At 35.3% G+C, this 24,961-nt stretch overlaps 1 protein-coding gene across 4 annotated transcripts in view; it reads right to left on the reverse strand.

Moving 5' to 3' along the window:
* LOC128226564 (zwei Ig domain protein zig-8-like) overlaps positions 1-24,961 on the reverse strand; it is a 108,780-nt gene that overhangs the window by 30,818 nt on the left and 53,001 nt on the right. Inside the window, exon 1 of one of the 4 annotated variants that reach the window (XM_052936503.1) lies at positions 12,238-13,104. The exons of 2 other annotated variants lie outside the window; for them this stretch is intronic. In XM_052936503.1, the coding sequence (XP_052792463.1) occupies positions 12,238-12,322 (85 nt within the window). In that variant the 5' untranslated portion in view covers positions 12,323-13,104. Of the gene's footprint in view, positions 1-573; positions 1,238-12,237; positions 13,105-24,961 lie in introns of those variants that run through there. One more of the 4 variants, XM_052936507.1, reaches the window with a different exon arrangement.

Genomic DNA, 24,961 nt, shown 5'->3' on the forward strand with positions numbered 1-24,961 from the left:
TATTAATGCTAGAATTATTCATTTTGTTAAAAACTTGACTGCCCTGTGTGTAAACCCGCCTTCTCGCAAAAGACGACATTTAACACCTGCATGAAAAACGATTCTTGCTTAACTTTATCGGTTATTATAATAGGAAAAAAAACAATAAAAAACGATTAAAAATAAGGATTTGTAAGCAGTTTTGTGATTTCGATTTGTAATAATAAGGTATAAATATTTGAAGAGTACACCATTAATTTGCAAATGTGAAAGTAAAATACAAAGCACCATTTTTGTTTAATCAAAAAACTTCCAACAGTTATGCAAAACCGGCGCTTTAACTACAATTCCTGAAAAATGTAATGTTAAATTAAATAGGACGCATAAGCCACGAAATACCTTGCAAGATTTTGAGCCGAATTTTCTAAGGACATCAATCGGACGTTAAACAGCATGTCGTACTTTTTAATTATAGTCACAACGGTTTATATTCACAGGGAATGTACATTTCGGGTATAATTACAATGACCGTTTGGAAATATTACCACTGTTGTATGAAAAGTGAAACAAAAACAAACTCAGCGATCATGTTACCTTCAGTTGCTCCGACAGTCGCCAGCACCAGCATCAAGATTACGTGCCTTAGTAAATCCGGTACCTTGCCAAACTCCATTATTGCACCATCGTTCAATCCATCCGTGCTAACAAGTTTGTCATAACCTACACACTAGTCCACCAGCTCTTTAATTTCTAACCGCAGTTGTAATACTGACTATTGTTGATCGTGTTTATTTTTTGTCAATAAATTGGAATTTGCTCACAAAAACAACCTGGTAAGAAAGTTTGATTTTTTTAATTTATTCCTTGTAATCCATACAAGCAATGTATTGTCGTAAACACACTGTATCAGACTAGTTTCGAACTTGTATTAAAAAGAAACCATAACATGAAAAACAAGTGCAAATTAAACAAATTTCACAAATGTAACGCCACTGACACCGTCAAACTATATGAAATACCGAAGTGTAAACGATGTAGACCTTAAAATAGAAATGCTCACACATTTACATTGGTTTTCAGACGTTAATAATTCCTCCCGCTGGATTACCGGTCAGTTCCTAACACAAGTTTATCCAAAGTTTCACCGACAATTATATCCTAAAACATAAAATAACCCTATTGCCGCAAATAACACCGCATATAGTTTATTTGTCGGCGTCGCAAATCGTTTTTACACCCGGTCCCGCGGCAGTGGCGAGACGCGCTGTAGTTACTGAGAAGACTCTTGTTCTGTATGATCGTAGTGAAGTGCTATCGGGCCTCGCACTATTGGGAGGCTGTGATTCAGGGAGGCGCCCGTATCGATCAAGAGGCCCTGTGATTAGCTATCGATATACCATTGGTTTTTGTATGTCATGGTTATTATAGTAAACTATCATCAATTTCTCCTGCGTTTGGTTTTGAAAATGTTATTTTGAAGGATGTCTTTTCTCAATTCAAAGAAAGCTGTGATTAGTCAAGTTATCTAGGAGAAGGCAAGAGCGTAACACGATATGGAAACCACTGGAAGAAGATTATTTCCTACAAAAGTTTTTCTTAAACATATGCCCCACAGAAAAATCGGTTGTAGACCTCCAAACACTGCTGCAAACCAAATGAAAATAACGGGCTTTGCACCAGACGATTTGACGTGTTCTTTCTTCCGTTGCTTTGTTTGGCAACCAGATTTGTGCCGCGCTTAGAAATGTTTTCTTGCTGGATGTTTATGTAGGGAGCATTGCTGTGAATGGTTATGTCAATTGGTGGTGTTGGGGCTGAACTTTTTCAGGAATATGTGGTATATCGACGAACGACGATCAGTGACATTCTTGCGCTTCAAAAACTCTATCATGAGTAACTAAAGATGCTGATTTTGCATCACGGCACAACTAACAATGTGTAAAGGAAAGCAAATGTCCTTTCTCTTGAAATAGCAGGAATAGGCATGCCGTATATAAATTATTTCATATTGACTAAGTACAGTAAGTTGATCTGATCAAGGCCCTGGTGGATTCGTGGTAGACCCGAATGATATTGCATATAACGAGTACATAGTAGATGGGCAGAGTGGTTATTGCATTTGTACTGACCATCAACTGCTTAACGCGGAACACATTTACCAGTTGTTATGTCTATTATGCCATTAGCCTTTTACTAAGTAGAAGGTAAAGCTATTTGCCTCGACATAACGAAGACTGCGTAGCTTTGTAGCATTACTTATAATCATTATCAGACTTGTCTCTTCATTCTCCAATGTATTTTGGTCTAGCTCTCTAGCATATATAATTATTGATTCATTAATGCTACAATCAGGGCACATAGTTTGTAATCTCCGAAAAGAATTATTAAACACTGGATTCATTTGACGTTGTTTCATATTTGGAATCACTACACTTTAAATAGAAACTACCGACACATTCAGCAGCAGAAATGTCTCATTACTGCATCGACTCGAATAACTGCGACACTTTAGTGTTTATTGCTAATGGTATGTGTTAACCATTTCGTGTTCAATCAAGATAAGGGAAGTACATCCTGGAAGGGGGATGGATAACTACATCAATAGAATGGATAGGCAGTCCCTGTTGGATAGCAACTATTTATTGACAGTCATGATCAGTGCAGCACTATTGAGCTCAGCCCCCACTTGCACCGGCTTAAACGTTTTAATGTGTTCATGAATGAGTCAGGCATTTTGATTTATTCGTGTACTAGAACTGAGATGTATACTAAGCGGACAAACACTTAAGTGACAGATACCATGTTGGTTACTCACCGAATACTAACAAGACGTACACAGCATTATCGACAGCGCCCGGTAAACACGCCCAGTAGAGTGCTTAATACAAGAAACAAGCATTTTGAAGTGGTCTCTTTTAAATTTTATTAAGTGTTTGTCAGTAAACTCATTTCGAAAGAAATCTATTTGCTATAAGCTTTTTAAAATTCATATAAAGTATTTGTACATTAAAAAAGATTAATCAAATTTTTAATTGAAATACTGTTGGCTTTCTCATATTTCTAACTAAATAATGTGAGAAAAGTGACACCTTTATTGACTTGTTTACAAAACGTTTTAACAGCGATCATATTTGTGTGAAATGTAAATATTTAACCTTCATTGTGATACAGTATGTGACACATCTTATCGCTATATGGGCGACGGCGTTGAAGTGCCTCTCTCATTACTTGTTAAAACCCAATGTTCTCTTTCCATGAGTGCAGTGAGGATACTATAGATTATGGTTAAAAAGAATAAAGTCTTATTTGTCTGCACTGTGTAGGACTATTGACATGTGATAGGTTTGGGTCTGAAGTCGAGAATGGTACACACAATTGTTGTTTTAGAGATCCTACACTCTCATTGCTCTATATACAGAAATTACTCCATATCAACTCAATAGAATATCATTGGCCAATTTGTAGTTATATGAGAACATGAACAAAAACTGCAATGCACAACCTTTATATAAGTTTAGCGAAATTAATATTTTCATTTACATGCCATCGAACTTTTAATCTTACTCCATATGGTATACCTGCCATAATGGCTTATGTAATAAAAACTGATACGCGATTATAAAATGAAAACCTCGTGAAAATTGTCATTATTATTGAAAAAAATATATATAGGAAATTCTTTGAAATTGATCTTTCATGTAAAACAAATTCCAATTTGTAATGACTTAATAATACGAAGGACATTCCAACCACCCACAGTAAACGTCAATAGTTAAGCTGGTGTGTTCATACCGCTGGAGACAGTTTCAAGACGCTTACCCCAACATTGGTTTAAAAAGATAGTTTGACGTGTATTTAGTTTGTGACGTTGCGTGTCTCTCGACCGTCTGTTAGGCTTTAACAGTGTGTTTCCACATATGTTGTATTGACTTGTCGCTGTAGTTTCTATTGTGTTATTAATATCGCTTCCAAGGACACTGCCCTTTAGGGGTATACTCTGAGTACACGCCCCCACTCTTTAATGGGACATATTTCGTGTACACGTTCCCAATTCTTTAGTGAGGTATACTTTGTGTTCACGTTTCCCACTCTTGAGTGAGGTATTATGCGTGTACACGTTCCCTATTCTTCAGTGAGGTATACTCTGTGTACACGTATCCCACTCTTTAGTGAGGTATATGCGTGTACACGTTCCCAATTCTTTAGTGAGGTATACTTTGTGTTCACCTTTCCCACTCTTGAGTGAGGTATATGCGTGTACACGTTCCCTATTCTTCAGTGAGGTATACTTTGTGTTCACGTTTCCCACTCTTGAGTGAGGTATTATGCGTGTACACGTTCCCTATTCTTCAGTGAGGTATACTCTGTGTACACGTATCCCACTCTTTAGTGAGGTATATGCGTGTACACGTTCCCTATTCTTCAGTGAGGTATACTCTGTGTACGCGTATCCCAATCTTTAGTGAGGTATTATGCGCGTACACGTTCCCTATTCTTCAGTGAGGTATACTCTGTGTACGCGTATCCCAATCTTGAGTGAGGTATATGCGTGTACACGTTCCCTATTCTTCAGTGAGGTATACTCTGTGTACACGTATCCCACTCTTTAGTGAGGTATATGCGTGTACACGTTCCCTATTCTTTAGTGAGGTATACTCTGTGTACACGTCCCCCACTGTTAAGCGAGTTTTCCTCCGTGTACACGTTCCCCACTCTTTAGCGAGATTTCCTCCGTGTACACGTCCCCCACTGTTTAGCGAGGTATCCTCCGTGTTCACGTTCACCACTCTTTAGTTAGGTTAACCCGGTGTACACGTTCCCCACTCTTTAGTGAGGTATATATTAAACTACGTGCACACGTTTCCCACTCGTTATTGTAGCAATTACTCTCATTACATTAATTTTGTTCTAGTCATAGTTTCTTGCAAATCCTCTGCTTCCAATTTCACATATCTACTTTAAGATAAAACACTTGATAATATGGATTTCAAATCAAAACATTTATTTCAATTGTTAAAAGATGCACATAATGTTTTCAAAATAAAAATACTAAGATGTTCTCTTCAATCACCTTTATTACCAGATGCGTCCCCCGGGCGCAGCTCCAGTTATTTTGGCACGGGTGTATTGTTGCGGACAGCATCTTGGCAAACACCGCAGATAATAACGGTCTTTAGATGCTTAGCTTTTCCATCTTGCTGAATGTGAATACGGATCACTCCTTTACTCCTCATTAATTCCGATCAATTTATGAAAGCATAAACAATCTATTACAGGAACCAAAACAGTTTAACCAGCATACAAATCACCAGCACTGGAAAGATGTGTCTTAGCACAATCATTATTACCTTTTCAAGATAAATATGGAGGCAAATACTTTCATATAATATGAGATTCACTCAATTTCTCCTAAGAATTTTAATGCAATATGGGAAAAGCAAAACACAGTTTGAAGGAAACTTCAGGTGATATACATTACGAATGATTTGTACTAATCCTTTGTACCGCCAGAGTTTTTGTACGAGCCAGGAGGTCGATAGGTGTTTTCGACGCTCATTCCCGTAAACATAATCTTGCAATATAAGATAGATTTTCTGTGTCAGAGAAACAAATTGAACCGGTTTGTTCAATTAGAAGATCTATAACAGACATTCCATCAACGAAGTGCTCATAAATTCAGTGAGCATGTTAACCCGGCGTAAGCCTTTTGTTTTCTCCCTAGTACACGTCCTCTTATAGTTTTGCTACAAATGGACATGTTTGGAATTGGATATAACTTCTGACATATAAATACATGTTTAATATGCAGATAAAACAAATGTCTCGAAAATATTTAATTAAAACAAATAACTATATCCGCATGCGAGTATTTTCACATTTCATTTTAGAAAATATAACAAAATGATCAAAACAAATTAGATTAAATCACTGTTCGGAATCGCCGACGATATTAAATTATCAAAGAACAAATCCTGTATTAGGTGAAAAGAATGACAAACTGGTGCGGTGTGGGCTAGAGCAATCGTGAAATGACCGTAAACAATCAGCCACTGGTGCGGTGTGGGCTAGAGCAATCGTGAAATGACCGTAAACAATCAGCCACAAGAACATATACCTAGGATACCATTGTGTGCATATTATTTCTACAGTCACACATTAACGTAAAATTGAGTTTTCGCGCATTCTGTTTAATGATAGGTTTGATTTGATATACCTTTATTACTTGATTGAAATGGAACTAAATTATCAAAGACTATTTAAGAGCAAATTCAGAAATTAAATACATTTTAGAGAATTATTCTTAAATGCAGTATTCATTTATCAGCGATGCCACTAACAAATATCAAACTGGACAAATGTAAATATAGGGACAATTGCAGTAGCCAAGAACACAAGCTTGTCATCGTTCTGCGTCCCCCTTAGCACATTGTCATGCACAATGAGCACAGCAAAGGACATACCAGTAATACCTAAGTGCTGTGCCGTAAAGATACACCTTTACTCCCAAGTAAAATGTACCACAATTAATAAAACTGTTTTAATTCACCGAAAAGGATGAATAAATATCGAAAACAATGGTTCTTATGAGGGATACCTTGTTTAGTTTAAAAGAAAGGTGAAGAAAACACGGTATTTCTACCTAATGGGAGGATAGCTGATCACTGTAAATCGTCTAGGACCCACCAGTCATTATTTGTGCGTTTTCAACCATTAAATACACGGCTACAATCTTGTTATCAGTAATACTTGTTCCCATAAATGCATTATTTAGTTAGAAGTCGTTTATCACTCAAATTGTATGTTTGTTGGCTATATACCGTGTGATGAAATAGCAAAAAAACAAAGAAAATTGTCGAAAACTGAAATAAACTTGGTATCGATGTGTACAATGCATTGAAACTAACCAACTGAAATACCACATAGTTTACAATTAATTTATTTTTCGCAGTTTTTTTTCGTATTTTTCCATTAAAAAAGGTAACTAGGTATATATACCTAGTAGAATTTATTCTTATGCGTGATTGGCTAGTCGGTGTTATCACGTGATATTACCACGTTAGCTATATAGCTTAAAAATTCAATCGGTTTAGGGTAAGCCTTCGTAGCACAGTGGATACAACACTGGACTGCAATTTTGCGCACCGGTTCGAACCCGCTCTCCGACTTATTTTTTTTTTATATTTTGGTATATTTTTTACAATTATGATATCAAAGAGTGAAACATTTATTAAATAATTGTCCTGAGATTCGTTACAGATAAAAACTTTTTTGGTGCCAATCTGGTGTATAGTCCCTTTAATGCTGAACGTAAATGAAACATGATAATGTGGTGAGCTCCTGTGTTCGGTCCCTTGGTGCTCCTTAGGAATGTTGCGAGTTTGTTCTTCAATATTATTTTTTTTATGTTTAAGTAAAAGATAACATGTTTTACATATAAATTATTGGGAGAGTGATGTTGTTATCATTGAGTATTCGAAAGCTCACCTTACACTTGTAAACGACCAGAATGGGATTCGTTTTCGAATTGTTTGTTTTAAACTACAGACTTCATGGTGATATTATATGATAGTAACGAGTAAGACAACAGGAAATTAAAGAAGAATTTCACACTAAATAATGGTTCAGACGATTGAAAACCACTCAAGTTTCTAAAGTCCTCTCCATAAACGCGCAATCGTCTGCTTTTAGCTTGTCTTCATTTCGTCTGGTTTTGTGAATTAAGATTCTTTTTACAAAACACATTATGCCAATTGACTTCGTTTAAATAAATTTCAGGGAAATTGTCTGGAATAAAGAACTGTTCAAATATTTCTTGTTCGAAATGCAAATACGAAAGTGAGGTATTTCAGTATTGTTCTATCCAGTGGCAAAGAGTATTGTAAATATTTACAGTATATTAAGAGAAAACATGTCCGCTGCAATATATTCATAGCAGTACGGTCATAGATCTTTAAAGCTAAAAGCAATCCGAGCACAGCTTACGAAAAAATGTTCTGTGAACAGAATGCAGAAGGCATATTAAGTCACTTACTTTTTGGCTATCTATTCTTGAAAACTTCTCGACACAAAAATATTTTTTATTTTCTAAACACAACTATCAATGAAGCCTATGAAATGTCAATTGATTTGAAGTATGATTCTAAAATAATTGACACAATATATCATCTGGTCTATTGCGCTTTCACCTTGATGAAAAATGCAGTTTTCAGCGCCTGCTTTATAAATATTCAAGTATTTGAAAAAAGTGACCAAAATCTAAAACAATGGAAAACAGCAACAAAATAATGACCACTCTTTCCCGAAAATAATCTCAACAACGAAAATGTTGCACAACGGCAATCGCTTTTCGATGTCATTGTTGATTGAGTTTACATAAACATAAACTTACATTATTAAAACATTCAGCAATAAGAAAGAGTTCCCTCCCTTAGTCATTATTAAATTTCCTCAAAAAATTGTTAAATTATCTTACACCACATTACACTTACTCTTCCTCGTGTGTGTGACACAACCTTCATACACAGGTCTACATTCTTCAAAATGCGTCTAAAATGCGTGACAGTTTATGTAAGTCACATCTGTTTTCGAGCTCCTTCCTGCCATTTACATATGGAATGCACTACCAGAAAAAGTCCATCCTTCTCAAACTTTGCCTTAATCCAAGTAACTTTAACAATAATTAAGATCAGTTACTTAGTCTCTATGAGAGTGATCGCAAATCGAATGTCAGTCATGTAAGGCTGAATGTGTTGTGTATATTTTGCCCTCGAAAAATATTAGCCAATGTGGAGAAATTGAGGATACCTTCACTAATAGTAATCCTTTTCATCTGCCCAATACATAATGACAGAATATTTCACATATTCAACAAGTTATCAGCTTTGTTCCTTCAAGAAGTACTGTTCGTATCCAAAGGAGCCATATACCAGACCACTAAAATGATATTCAACTGAGTTTATAAACGGTTTTAATTTCCTTATAAATCGGAGCAAACCCAATTCTACCAGTAACCTGACCTGTCCCTCCTTCCCTCCATCCGCTTTTTCCCCTTTCTTTCTGTTTCTTCCATTTTATGTAATTCCAACGAAAATTACCATTTAAAATACACTTACGTAGCACATTTGGACGTATTCACCATAAGAACAGCCTTTACCCTATTATAATCAGCTTGACGGAGTGGTTAAAATGTTAAAACTGAAACACATTTGACTTAATGACTTTCATCAATTAAATGAAATAGCAGGGGCTCAGTTGAAAAGTTTCCCAAGTAGTTCAGTCCGTGTAAAACGCATGTGTTTATTATACTATTGATAGATCGGATTTTTATTTTTGTTTATTTTTTACTTAACCGCTAGTGGTAGGGAAATGCAAATGAGTCCATCTCTTAAGCTAAGCTAGCGGTAAATTGTCAACTTTCGGTGTGTGTTTTCTGTCTCGAACCTTAGAAGTACAACATCCTCTTTGCCGTTGGTAATTACAGGTTAGTTCTGGCAAAAGGGCGTGTATTTTAAAACAGATAGGGTATTACACCCGATTCAAAAATATAATTGCTGTGTTTTAGTACCTTTACTCTTGTTTTGATTTATTTTGTTTTCAATTCAGTATGTTATATATTGGTGTATGACAAACATACGAAATGACAGATTATGATTTATTTCAGTTATAAATCAAAAGTATTGTGTTCGTCTCAATCATTTTCCAAACCTGTGACACTGGCAATAGTGGCTACACCCACGCATTCCAGCTCCAGAGTTCTGCTGGCGAACTCGCAGATACACAAAACAAAAATACGGCGACCAAATAGTTTAGCACGTTGAGGCAATGAACCGCCATAACTGCTGTAATTAGTTCTTCCTTTTTCAAAAGCTCACAGCAATGGCAGGTTGGTATGCTAGATTGCACAATACACAAACGTGAGAGGTTTGCCGAGGCCGCCCACATACGAGGCGGACCAGAGCTGCCGGCACAGGGATATGGCTTGAATAGTGCTACAAAGGAGCAATTGCTGCACTCTGAAAGCGAGGTGATTGTGTTCGCACTTCCTATTCAAGGGTGTTTGTAGGCATTGAGAGACTTGTTTCCCAATCATTGTTCTCATCGTCAACTCCGCTGTCAGCCTTTTTGGAAAGTTTTTGACTAGTGTTGATTTATAAGCAATTACAAATGTAACAAGGCGCGTGTGTGTATAGATATAGTTTTTTCCGTGAAAGCGAGTGGGATATTTCATCACTCCACTGCATGTGTTTACATTTAGCGCTGCGGTATTACATTCACAAAAACAATATAATATGTAATGCTTATATAACTTATTGTAACACTTACAATTCCATACGTATTATTTTATACCTTGATTGTAATACTTTGATTGATGAGTAATTATCAATTAAATGCTTTATCCAACATTTGAACCATTGTTCAGCTGTGTAAAAACATTACATATCATCTTAAACACATGTCTATGACTAAACGTATTATCCAATTAATCAATCTAATTATCATTGTTTTGTCAAAGCAGATATTAATTGTTTATAGTTTTCCATTCATAAACTTTCGCTATACCAACAGTTAAATGTACGAGCGAGAGAACAATGGGGCTCGGCACGGAAATTAACGTCGTCATCCTTAAAATGTTATTGAACTTTAGGTCTCGTTTCCAGTCCTGGCATTTATTTATTGAAGAAACAAATAACCCGTATTTAAAATTTCTAAAGCTTGCGTTCATTTCATGTCGTAAAGCACAGTTCATTGACTATTCGTGCTGGGTCCTTTAAGGCAATGTCATATACATCAAAAAGATACAATAACACGTGGAAACTCATTATTATAAAATGGCAATGAGGGGTGAGGTGATTAAATTTGCAAACCTCAACTATATTTTGTTTAAAAATACGAAAACAGACAATTTGTAATCCCAAAAGTCAAGAGCATTCGAGTAGCAGGATTATCAAAATCTTGAAAGGTTCGACTGGTTCAATGTAATAAAGGACACAACATGTTATGGTAAGTTACTACACTACTATTATCAAAACCACCACAACCACTACAACTACTTAAACACGAACACTTACAAGTTACAATTTATGAAAGGTAAACGATTATAGGTGTTATCCAAATTGAGACTCACATGTCATGAAATAAAGATCGGTCTATACAATGGATCAGTGAGACACGATCGTAAATGTAAGCTATATTACACACATGTTTAGGAATCTGAGTACCGAAAATAAGTCAAAGCATTAATTGAGATCAAACTGTTCTAATATAAATAAGTTCACATAAAAATTGACTTGTTTGAATGTTTACGCTTGAAATCATTAAACTAAGAGAGGAAAAAGTATTAAATCTTTCAGTTGCGTATTAACATCAATGGGTTTTGGTAAGATAAGAATTTATCTATAATATGTCAGTGTCTTTTTCGCTGTGTCCTGCTAAATGTGTGTTTGTAATCGAGGTACTCCGTGTGATAATGGCAGATAACAGAGCAATCAAAACATGTGTTTGAATCATTAATTTGTTTTACGCGAGAAAAACCGACAATAAAACATAATGAATTTATACCAGGGAAAATAATAAACCAAAACGTACCTGGTACACAATTCTAAAAAGTAAAGACGGTTGAACTACATTTGCATGCAAATCGGTGGTTTCAATTAAAATAAGCAAAAAGTGATACACTTGAAATATTTAAAATACCGTTACCTTGAACTCTGGTGCACAAGCATTACATTGATTGCACAAAGCATTGTTGTTCAAGTGCATACAATAAACATTTCACTTTCAGCTAAACACATAAGAACATTATATAACTACAACAATGTGAACTGGGCATAATTGCGTCTCGTTATGGACATGTATGCTGTAAAACGTATAATAATTAAAGAAACATATTTTCGAAGATTTCAATGTGATTAATATACAAATTCTGGTGTGTTGCACAGTGACTCATCAACAAACAAACTGCTTATATTGTAGCCAGTCACATCATAACTAGAATCATAACAAGAAGATCACTTAAATGTCGAAATGTATTGGGGCTGTATTCAATAATCATCTTTGTGAAGATTTTCAACTTAGTGCGAATTTCGCAATTTTGACATTTTAAATACCCGCTTCTTTTCATCAGATTTATTAATATGCATATATTGGTTAGATCATTTTCTTGCTTATTTTAATATTTTTGGTGTACACACATTGTTCGTTTTCTTAAAATTCAAATTAGATCTGTGTTTGCTAATATTAGTTATCAATAGTCCTCACCTGCACGTCGAAAAGCGACTAGGATCACGAAGAGTCCGGCCACAAGGGGCCATCTAGGCCGCTCACTTCCGGTGCCCGCCGCCATCGTCCCTCGCGGCCCTTATACCACCAGTAAGCAATTCACAGTGAAATACACAACTTTCGCCCTTTATATTTCTGGCTTTTTTATTGTCAACACACCCTTAAGAAGTTACGATATTGTTTATCTAAGGAATTATACGGCGAGCAGAAATAAGAAATACACTGAAATAGTACATCCACTTTTAATTTTATAGTAGTGGTAAAACATCCACTTCCGTTATAGCATACACTTTATTTCCTTCGCAAATAATTCACATTGGTATAACATTTCTCAACAAAATCATAAAAGCCACTTTTGATTAAATTTCTTCAATATGTTCTTTTTTTAATTTTAACTTCCATTTTCTTTAAACTTATACTTAATACGGCTTCTCAAAAAATTATTTTTACATCAATTCAATACTAAAAACAGCCATTAAAACTAATAGAATGAATATTTATTATCACAAATATAGATGTTTCACAGATCACAGTAACTCTCCTTCACATACAATGTGTATTCATAAAATCCACTGGAATATCATAACATCGCCAGAACCCAAACACTATAATAGCTTTCCGCTAATCACCTATTTACTGAGTGCTGTACCGAAAAAAACGCTCCATAGGAAGGCGCGACATTGGCTCATCGGAAAATAACACTCCTACACAACCGGTGTGTATCAATGTCAAACCACTGTGATACATCAAATTAGTATCTTATTAATCCCAGCCACTCATAAGAGCATTTTTATCACATCTTAGTACAGATATACAAGCAGTTTATTTCACATTAAGTACATTTTCTCCCCGATATAAGGAGGATCATACCATCAAGTATCAAGCGGTAAATCCGAAATAACCCCTCTCCGATAGACCATAGTCACTGAGAAAAAACTGCGGTTTGTTCGCTATTAGCTAGTTGCTTTTTGTAACCTAGAGCGAAAAAATAAAAGATTTCTGTTTGCCACGCTTTATTGAATAGGGCGAAATTGTGAGTTATACAATAAGTACATGATTATTATTCGTTTCACAAACCGGAACCTAAATCAGTATTGACGACGAAGATTAATCTGATAGGAATCAGTGGGCTGATGAAATAAAGTATTTACATATATTAGATACTCTCCTCAGTCTGACTAATGTCCAACTATGTATGCTCTGGTAATCGTAAACTATTCAAGATCAACCAAAGCAAAGCAATAACCGAAGTAAGCAATACACCTATCCTATAAATATATAAACCTTTTTGATATATGATTTGGTAAATGTTTATTCAATAACGTTCATTACGAACGTCACATACGAAATATTAAAATTAATATCTGTAAGCCACGGGCTCTTTTAAGTGTTTTATCAGTGATGATATATTGCGAAGTTGATTTTACGAGTACTTTATTGCAAACTAGTCGTTTTTCTTTGTTTAGGTTAAACCAACGTACATGCAGGAAAACTATCGACACAAAATTGGTTACGTTATTTGTATAAAAAAACACCAGTAAATTATAGTTTTATTCAACCAGCGCATCGTGCCGAATAATTTGGTTAACATGTTGGTGAAAGGGATTATTTACAGTTTCAAGGGACCGTTTTTCTTACAAGTCACCGTTTTAAACCAAGATCACTATGTTAGAGCCATTATCTGGAAACAATATAACTACAGAGAAACCGTGTTGAAATATGAAATTGCAATTCTGGTTGTTTTATTCCTGCTCATTCCGGTCGGTCTTATCTGGGATAGCGCTGTAAGCCGCCGATGGAGGCTTTTACGTCTGCGTCGCCGGCGAAATGGAATCCATGGAAACTCATTTCCAGTTTTAGATCCCTTGTTATAATGAAGACGTACATATTTAGATCAACACAAACCCGACATAAATAAAGAGTATCAATTTTTGTACCTACAATAATTATATTAAATAACCAAATAAAGTTTCTGTGCCGGTGTTTGCAAACACTTGCTGGGTACTTGCTGATAAATATACACCACTTAAAATGTTCAATGCTAATATTTGCTTGTCATTTTCTATGCACTATTTAATGAGTATAAATAGCAACAATGTATCAATGTTAATGAAACTGATAAATGTAAAGTACAAAAAGAGCGTATTACAAAAACGTTTACTTTGTGGCATGTAATTGATAGTATTTTGCACAATATTTATTTATGACTAAGAAAAAATGCTGGAACATTTTTACAAGGATTGTCAAACAAACATCAAATCCCCGACAACGAAGGGCTTCCAGAGAACAGGAAAGCTAACAATATCGCACTGATTGGAACTGGCGCGATAATAATTCCTTGTCCTTAATCTGTATCTGGAAATGCCATAGGTCGTGCAAATTATCGTGTTTCCTAATGCGGCGTGCATATTATGCGCCTGTTTGGCTTTGAATATTTTCAGTAGAAGTATATGCATGGTGCTTTTTGTTCAAACGGCGTCTGACTTCTACAATGTTTCATAATTTTGTAAATGTATTAAACATCACAATGAATGAAAGAAAGGTTGATTGTATAATAAATAGTGCGTATTTTTAAAGAATGAAGTAGTACTAAGCTGATGTAATTGCCATGGTAATTGTTTTGCAGTACACACCTCTGTTTGTTTGCCTGTCTGTCTGTATGTCTGTCTTACAATACCCGCTACTCGGTTGTATAATAACATTAATCATCAATACCAGATAGGTCTACAAATAGTTAACGAAAAGTCCAGCAGATGGTTTTTATCATATTTACAAATCTACAGGTGAAATGCTTACACGTAAAATGGACATCTAAATGTTGCACTTCCACTAGTAGAAGGTGATTCTCTTAAGCAACACTTTTACTCAGGACGTTGATTGTTTATACAAAATCAGGCATCACTCTATCATCTTCTGTGATATGATATGATCACTCTATCATCTTCTGTGATATGACATGATATGAACACTTTTCCAACACAAAACAGAAAGCACTGCGTCACAATGGGAACTTCCAAAATGTCAATCTCGAAAGGCATTCCTGCGAATAATGTATTCAACTTTCATCCGTTCTAGTTTCAAATATTCAGACTTGTCTCGGATAACATAACACTTGCATAACAGGATGAGTAAGGACAGGTTCAGTTGGAAGCTTCTTGAATATTATCTTGAGCCACTCAACTTTAATCATTTTAAACCTATATTCTGAAACATGTTTTAAGCAACTCAAATCTAGACACCGAAACAGATAACTATATTTTTCCTATGAAATCCACAATTTAATGACTCCCGCGTACTTCCCCATTTTCAACAGTTGCAGAAAGAACATCCTACAGTTCAAGGAACGCCTACCAAATTATTGCCCATCAATGTTATTCGCAACTTTTTTATCGGATTTTTTCCATCCATTTCGCTGTGAAATTCACTTCCATCGTCAGTAATAGAAACAAAAACATCACTAAACTCTTGGCGATATAAAAGATGTTTGTGATGTACCTGCACACTATTGTTTTTGGTCTTAGGATATCTGCATTGAACACACCCATCTTCGAATGTATTTTTGTTATCACAAAGAGCGTTTTCTCAAAAAATAGTTTGAACAATCCCTTGTGCAGTTGAGAAGAGATCGATGATGGGTACTATTAAGTTACCTGTCAAGTGTATGCTAGTATAAAGTTGGTATGCAGTCAATATTCCACTATAAATACTAGAAGCGCCGCAATGCGACGAAACCAGGTTTTTGTTATGGGCAATCAGAAATTATTGCCAATTAATTTGTTGTATGAGCAAGTTCAATCCGCAGCTTCATATAAGCTATATTCACACTAAGATTCATCACTATCCATCAATTCCAACTAAGTTGTTGGGCAGAAAAACATTTTTCTATTTTTAGGAACAGTGACCTTGACCCCACATCCCAAGCTAGCTCTTCACATAAGCTACCTTCGCTCTAAGTTTCATCAATATCTATCAATGCTAACTTAAGTTATTGGGCAGACATCATTTTTAAATTTTTAGTAACAGTGACCTTGACCCCACCCCCCTCAAAAGAAATTCTAAGCTTGCTCTTCACATAAGCTACTAGTACCTACACATAAACTTTCGTCAATATCTATCAATCCTTACTAAAGTTATTGGGCAGAAACCAATTTTCTATTTTTAGTAACAGTGACCTTGACCTTAGATCCACCCCCCTCAAAAGCAATCCTAAGTTAGCGTTGTACATAAGCTACCTACACACCAGCTTTTATCAATATCTATCAATGCTAACTTAAGTTATTGGGCAGACACCATTTTTAAATTTTTAGTAACAGTGACCTTGACCTTAGCCCCACTCCCCTCAAAAGAAATCCCAAGCTAGCTCTTTACATAAGCTATCCACACACCAAGTTTAATCAATATCTATCAATGCTATCAAAAGTTATTTGGCAAAAAACATTTTTCTATTTCAAGTAACAGTGACATTGACCGTAGCTTCTCCCCACTCAAAAGCAATCCCAAGCTAGCTCTTCACATGCTACCCCCACACCAAGTTTAATCAATATCTATCAATGCTATCAAAAGTTATTTGGCAAAAAACATTTTTCTATTTCAAGTAACAGTTACATTGACCGTAGCTTCTCCCCACTCAAAAGCAATCCCAAGCTAGCTCTTCACATGCTACCTACACACCAAGTTACATCAATATCTGTCAATCCTAACTAAAGTTATTGGACGGAAACCATTTTTCTATTTTTAGTAATAGTGACCTTGACCTTAGCCCCTCCCCATTCAAAAGCAATTCCAAGCAAGCTCTTCACATAAGCTACCTACACACTAAGTTTCATCAATATCTATCAATGCTAACTTATGTTATTGGGCAGAAACCATTTTTCTATTTTTAGTAAAAGGCGACCTTGACCTTAGCCCCACCCCCTCAAAAGCAATCCCAAACTAGCTCTGTACATAAGCTACCTACACACCAAGTTTCATCAATATCAGTCAATGCTAACTTAAGTTATTGGGCAGAAACCATTTTTTTTATTTTAAGTAACAGTGACCTTAACCATTTTTCTATTTTAAGTAATAGTGACCTTGACCTTAGCCCCTCCCCACTCAAAAGCAATCCCAAGCTAGCTCATCACATAAGCAACTTACACACCAAGTTTCATCAATATCGGTCAATGCTAACTAAAAATATTGGGTAGAAACCATTTTTCTATTTTAAGCAACAGTGACCTTGACCTTAGCCCCTCCCCCTCAAAAGCAATCCCAAGCTAGCTCTTCCCATAAACTACCAACACACCAACTTTCGTCAATATCTATCAATCCTAACTAAAGTTATTGGGCAGAAACAATTTTTCTATTTTCAGAAACAGGCGACCTTGACCTTAGCCACACACCCCTCAAAAGCAATCCCAAGCTAGATCTTCACATAAGCTACCTACACACCAAGTTTCATCAATATCTGTCAATGCTTACTAAAGTTATTGGGCAGAAACCATTTTTCTATTTTAAGTAACAGTGACCTTGACCTTTTTTCTATTTTAAGTTATAGTGACCTTGACCTTAGCCCCTCCCCACTCAAAAGCAGTCCCAAGCTAGCTCTTCACATAAGCAACTTACACACCAAGTTTCGTCAATATCTATCGATCCTTACTAAAGTTATTGGGCAGAAACCATTTTTCTAGTTTTAGTAAAAGTGACCTTGACCTTAGCCCCACCCCCCTCAAAAGCAATCCCAAGCTAGCTTCCCATAAGCTACCTACACACCAAGTTTCATCAATATTTATCAATTCTAACTAAAGTTATTGAACAGAAACCAATGTTTGACGCCCGAAACGACAACCTCACTCTAATAACCCGGTTTTCGTTGAAAACCTGGTTAAAAACCATGGTTGGTGTTGCGGGGCTCGATCATTATTAAGTCATTAGTGTGCCTGCTCGTTTACAAATAATAGGATATAGGCAACCAGTCACGGAAGTGAACGATGATGCACGACTCGCCCAGGGAAGCCTATTTCCTTGCCGTACTCGCTGTATAATACATTCATGCATAAAGGTGTCGGGATCAGGTTAATATCGCCGGACAGTAATCACCTATGTAGTGAGTGCTGTACTCCAACACTTTGCCAGAAGAATGCGCGACATTATGTTCATCGAAACCCTACCAGTGTACATGAATTCAGAACAACTGTCAAACATAATCTTACTTTATAAACGCATTGTTTTTTTTATTGAGATAGAGTTTCGAACCGTTATATAAACTCCGTTCGTGTGGGTTGGACGGAACATGCTTAAGTAAGTTTATTGAATAACGCTATAAACGCAGTTGTGTGGCCCTTAGGTTAACTGCACAATATTCACATAAACATGGAACATGAAGAACAACTTTGATATATTTTATCATGCAACACATTTTAGGGTCAAAGGTAACGGTCACATTTTGGGGACAATGGACAGATAATTCGTTTCTCTGACACCCCTATTATGTGTAGCCATAATGTTTCAAACAATTACATTTTCTGTCAAAAAACAATACCAAGCAAAGATCAGTTCCATATTCGTGCACTCACGTATAAATTTAAATCAACACTGTTTCTGGTCGGTGACGGACACGACATTGCTGGCTGCTTTTCGCTGGTTTTATTCTCAGTTTTGTGTTTAAATGTTTAAAAAAAGTGTATACATGTATAATGTCGGTAGATATCTATCTATCATATAAATATAGTAATTATTCCTTGATCTAGAAAACATAAAGAAATATCACCATTGTATACGCCTACTGCGAGTGTACAACAATTTGTTAAAGCTTAACGATGGATTGTTTTCCATTGAAAGTATGCTTGTAATTACAAAAGCCATTTGCAACTGGAAGCTTCAGCGCCAAGCCCAGTAGCGTTAAAGTAGTGATATATTAAGTTATGGTAGGGAGTGCTAAAATACAATTTTAATACTGAAATGGATTTCACACTTAATAATGATGCCCACTTTATTTTCTATTTTCTTTAATTCCATCTATGAACGCACACTCGACGGCTTTTATCAGGTTTTGTGACTTAATGTTCTCTTAACAAAATACATAATGTCAAGTTTCTATCAATTCAAATTAAACTAAGAGAAATTGTCTGGAATACAAAACTATCCAAATATTTCTTTTTCGAAATGCTAATACGAGTGTGCGATTTTTTTCGTATTTTCAATCCCTCAAATATTAACCGCTAAAACTATTAATCTTTGTAAGATTTTTCAATAGAAATATTTTTGTTTATGCTTTTCGGTGAAACAGTATGCCATTTACACTAGTGTTGATTAAATGAAAATATGTTTTTATGTCAGATGAACATCGTTATCACGGAAAACTATATTATTTCTTTCTTATAATTCGGTGAAATAAATTTGATATTATACCAAAATCCACAAAATACCCTGATTAACTCCTGTTAGCAAATTACAGCTGTCATAACATGTTTAATACAGAGCATAACTGAATTTATATAACGTATAAGCAATAAAAATGTTTATAGCAAATAAAACAACATATACTAAACAAACAAAAATAATATGTTTGGTGTGCGTGAATCTCCAAACTATGTAAAGCTGCTGAGTTGAGTGCTATGTCTCAAACGCGTGCAATAATGGAGACTACTTTTTGCCTTCTCAATAGAATACTTGTCTGATATATAAAGATAAGTAAGAATTTATATAAGTGGAAAAGTAAGAAAATGAAACTGACAATACCGATTGCTCCGCCTAAATCCCACACCAGGGTACAGTAGTTACTGGTGCGAACTCAGGTACACACCAGAATCAATGCAGTTAACAAGCAGTGTCCATTACTACTGTATGAGTTCTCGTAACTTGCATATTCCTAGAATATGCTCTAGACATACGGCAGCTGAATTACAGCAAGACGAAAAGATCATCAAGCGAACAAGAGTTCCTGACAACGGGCCCGGGCCATGAGCAGGGGCAACAATAGAGAAAATGCCCCAGCATAATACGGGACATCATACCCATATACACATATATTTAATCCCTGTGTATACAGTGACGCTTGATCTGAAAATTAGAGGTTGTTTAAACAAACAGGGAAATTATCAACACCGGAACGCATGTACTTCTAATAAATAATAGTTCTTCTATGTTAACATTGTGAATGTTTATTACTCTGCTGTTTCAGGAAAATTATATCCGCCATTCGCTGCTGTATCGTATTTGGCAAGAAAGAATGATTAAGCAATTTCTTGTTAAATGAACAACACGAAATATACCTGTCATGCAATAGCTTTATTATACTAATGGGAGTAATTTGTCATGGCAAAAAGGCTATTAAATCCACATGCCAATCAATTACTAATTTAGATTGTTTTCTCATGTTTTCACCAAAAATCATAACATAACATAACATAATTATGTTATGTTATGTTATGTTATGTTATATTATGTTTTCACCAAAAATCATATGTATACAAGAGACGTGTGTCTAGGTAACCACTTGTCATATCAATCAATATTTTTAAATTGTTTTAACTTTAATTGCCATAAAAAATAAATCGTAACGCCAACAATTAAATGTATGGAAATGACTCATCTCAGGTTTTCTGTCGTTGCCATACAGTGAGACATTAAAGCACTCATTTCAGACATGATTTATGTATGTCCGAAATTTCCTTTCCTGACATTTATTTAATGAAGGCATAACAGCCCGTATAATGTTGGTGTTCATTGGGATATCATTTCATGTGATAAAGCAAACTTGACTGAACATTGGTCAAAGGCCTTTGAGACAAGTTTATACGTATCACAATTAAAAAGGTAAAGAAGGGTGAGGTGATTAAATATGCAAACCTTCACTATGTTTAGATATGTCATTTGAAAATAGAGAAGGTGAAACTGCCAATGTCAAGAGTATTTCAGTAGCAGGGTTATCAAAACTTCGTAAAAGGTACGGACTGGTTGTCATCCTTATTGGAGAGCGTTTTCAATACTGTTCACATCACTTCTATGCACGATAGTTATTGAACGCTGTCCCTGACAACATGGTACAGAATATACTGATCTTCTACTATCATAATTGAAATTATGGAACTCGCGTTTCGCGCTAGTGTACAATCTCAACCACTCGGGTAGTGGGTGCAGTAACAATTACTTAAATTGCTAACCACGATCATGGCTGTGCTAATATAAATGAACATAATAGTCATAATAATAGTCATCATCATCAATAGAAGCAGAATCGGCTGGAATATCTTGAACATTTTATCACTCTTATCATAAGCATCAAACGAAATCCGAAACGCATGTATATTAGTGTATTAACACTAAATAGTTATGCTTCTGATGAAACACCGACATTCACAGCGAAATTAAAGACTTGGAAATGTATGAATGAAATAAATGGCATTCCATTTCACGTTCTTTTTATTTTTCACTCGGTGTGATATCGATTATAAGAGAGATAACGGACGATAACGGAGCAATGAAAACATGTGTTTGTATCATCAAAACAGTTTAAACGAGCAAAACAAGCCATGAAACACAATAGACTCTTGTAGGAGCATTGGTTTTGTACAACAAAATTGAAGAAATTATTGTGTTTGAACTACATAATAATCGGATTAAATCAAACGATTTAACATAAAATATTAACGATGCCATTTTATTCTAGAAATCTATAGCCTTTCTTCAAGATGGATTGATGAATTGGATATCGCATATTTTATGTCCAAGTGATTTCACAATTAATTCTGGAGTGATAATCAATTCTAACAACAGTAAAACATCATCGTCATTCGTCATTCGCTGCAGTATTGTTTTTGGCAAAATATAATGATAAAACAATTTCTTGTAAAATGAACAACACAAAATATACCAGTCATGCGATATATTCATTGTACTAATGGGAGTAATTCGTCATTATATAATGGCCATTAATTCCACATGCCAATCATTTACTAATTTAAAATGTTTTCTCATTTTTTTCACCAAAGATCATATGTATACATTTGACGTATGTCTAGGTAATCACATCTTGTCATATCAATCAATCCTGTTAAATTGTTTTAACTTTAATTGCCATAACATGTTTGTTTGTGTTTGTGCTTTTTTTTCCTTTTTTTTAAAATTTAATCGTAACGCCAACAATTAAATGTATGAATAGAACTCATCTCAGTTTTTTTGTCGTTGCCACACAGTAAAACACTAAAGCACTCATTTCGAACATGATTTATATATGTCCTTTCCTTTCTTAGCAATAATTTAATGAAGGCAATACAGCCCGTATAATGCTGGCGTCCATTGGGATATCATTTCATGTGATAAAGCAAACTTGACTGAACATTCGTCAAAGGCCTTTGAGACAAGTTTATATATATCAAAATTAAAAAGGTAATGAAGGGTGAGGTTATTAAATATGCAAACATTTAATGTGTTTAGATAAAGTCATCTGAAAATAAAGAAGGTGACAAGACCAACGTCAAGCGTATTTTAGTAGCAGGGTTATCAAAATTTTAAAAGGTACGGCTAGTTGTCATCCTAATTGGAGATTGTTTTCAATACTGTTCACATCACTTCTATGCACGATAGTTATTAAACGCTGTCCCTGACAACATGGTACAGAATATACTGATCTTCTACCCTCATAATTGAAATTATGGAACTCGCGTTTCGCGATCGTGTACAATCTCAATCACTTGGGTAGTGGGTGCAGTAACAATTACTTAAATTGCTAACCACGATCATGGCTGTGCTAATATAAATGAACATAATAGTCATAATAATAGTCATCATCATCAATAGAAGCAGAATCGGCTGGAATATCTTGAACATTTTATCACTCTTATCATAAGCATCAAACGAAATCCGAAACGCATGTATATTAGTGTATCAACACTAAATAGTTATGCTTCTGATGAAACACCGACATTCACAGCGAAATTAAAGACTTGGAAATGTATGAATGAAATAAATGGCATTCCATTTCACGTTCTTTTTATTTTTCACTCGGTGTGATATCGATTGTAAGACAGATAACGGACGATAAGAGAGCAATGAAAACATGTATTTGTATCATCAAAATATTTTAAACGAGCAAAACAAGCAATTAAAATAATAGACTACTTGTAGGAACATTGGTTTTGTACAAAAAATGAAGCATTTTTTTGTGTTCGAAATACATTCACATAATCTGTTTGAATCAAACGATTAAACATAACTTATTTATGACGCCATTTTTTCAAGGACAGCTTGATGAATGGGATATCGCAAACGTTATGTTCAAGTGCATTCACAATTAATGCTCGAGTGATAATCACTTTAGAACAACAGTAAAACATCCACTTTGATTCTTATTAATCTAGCCACTCTTGACAAGATTTTATTCACATCTAATTGCAGATAAAAAGAGGGAATATTCACTGTAAGCACTTTTCCCCCGCCGATGTGAGTAGGATCATCCCATCAGTTAGTTGTACTGCTGTGATTCCGAAATAACCTCTCTCCGATATACCACTGTTGCTTAGCAATTTTGCGTTCAAACCTAAAGCCCTTTTTTGAGCGGGCATGAATATAATTCGTTGTAGATTCTGTATGGTTGACGAAGATTGATCGAATGGGGATCCGTGGGTTGGTGAAAAGGATATATACATATGTATGACATTTTTCGTCTCCAGATATGTATGCTCTGCTAAACACATATACTTTAATATCAAAGCTAAGGTGACCGTTTCATCGAGATCCTAGTAGCACTTTTGTTCTAGGCTAGGATTTAAACTGAGCAGTATAATGCATCAAATTGAATGTTAGCAGAAAATGAACATAGTATTTGATTGAACAGTAAATCATACCAAATAAATGGTTTTACCTCTAGGTAGAATGGATAATCTATCGTGCATAAGTTTGACTTCCAAGTTATCTATTCTAACCCTGTTCATCATCTTGGAGTCACTTACCGGAAGCAATAAAACTACAAAAATAAGTGTTACAAATATTATATTGCAGTTCTGGTTGTTTTATCGATGCAGACAGCAGATGCCCTTTCCTGTCGGTCTTATCTGGGATAGCGCTATAAGCCGCCGACAGAGGCTTTTACATCTGCACCGCCGGCGGTATGGACTTAATGGAAACTCATTTCCAGTTTTAAGTCCCATGTTATATGAAGATGTACATATTATTAAGTTCAAATCAGACCTGGAAATACATAAGATGTTTATCTATCACAAATATATTAAATAACCAAACAAAGTTTCTGTGGCGGTGCGAACAAACGCTGGATACTTAGTCTTAGTAATAAACATTCACCACTGTATTAATGACAACTGTATATATATCAATGCTATTAAAACCGGTTAATGTAAAGCTTTTTTTATAGAAATTCTCAATGGATAAACGTAAGTAATTCAGATTTTTTTTATCATGGTGTGCAATATAAAGCATTTTGTGTAATAAATATTCCTCACTAAAAATCAAAACTACTTTAACAAAATGCAGCTTAACAGGGATTGTCAAACAGACATAAATTCTCTGACCACGAAGGGCTTCCAGAGAACAGAAAAGCTAACAATGTCGCATTGATTGGGACTGGCACGATAATGACTCTTTGTCCTTAATCTGTATCTGGAACCGCCGTATATCGTGAAAATCATCGCGTTTCCTAATGCAGATTGCAAATTAAGCACTATTAACACTTAAAAACCTATTCTGCTGTGAATATTTTCAGTAGAGG

This window comes from Mya arenaria, chromosome 3 (assembly GCF_026914265.1).
Source record: "Mya arenaria isolate MELC-2E11 chromosome 3, ASM2691426v1".
NCBI classification, from domain to species: domain Eukaryota; kingdom Metazoa; phylum Mollusca; class Bivalvia; order Myida; family Myidae; genus Mya; species Mya arenaria.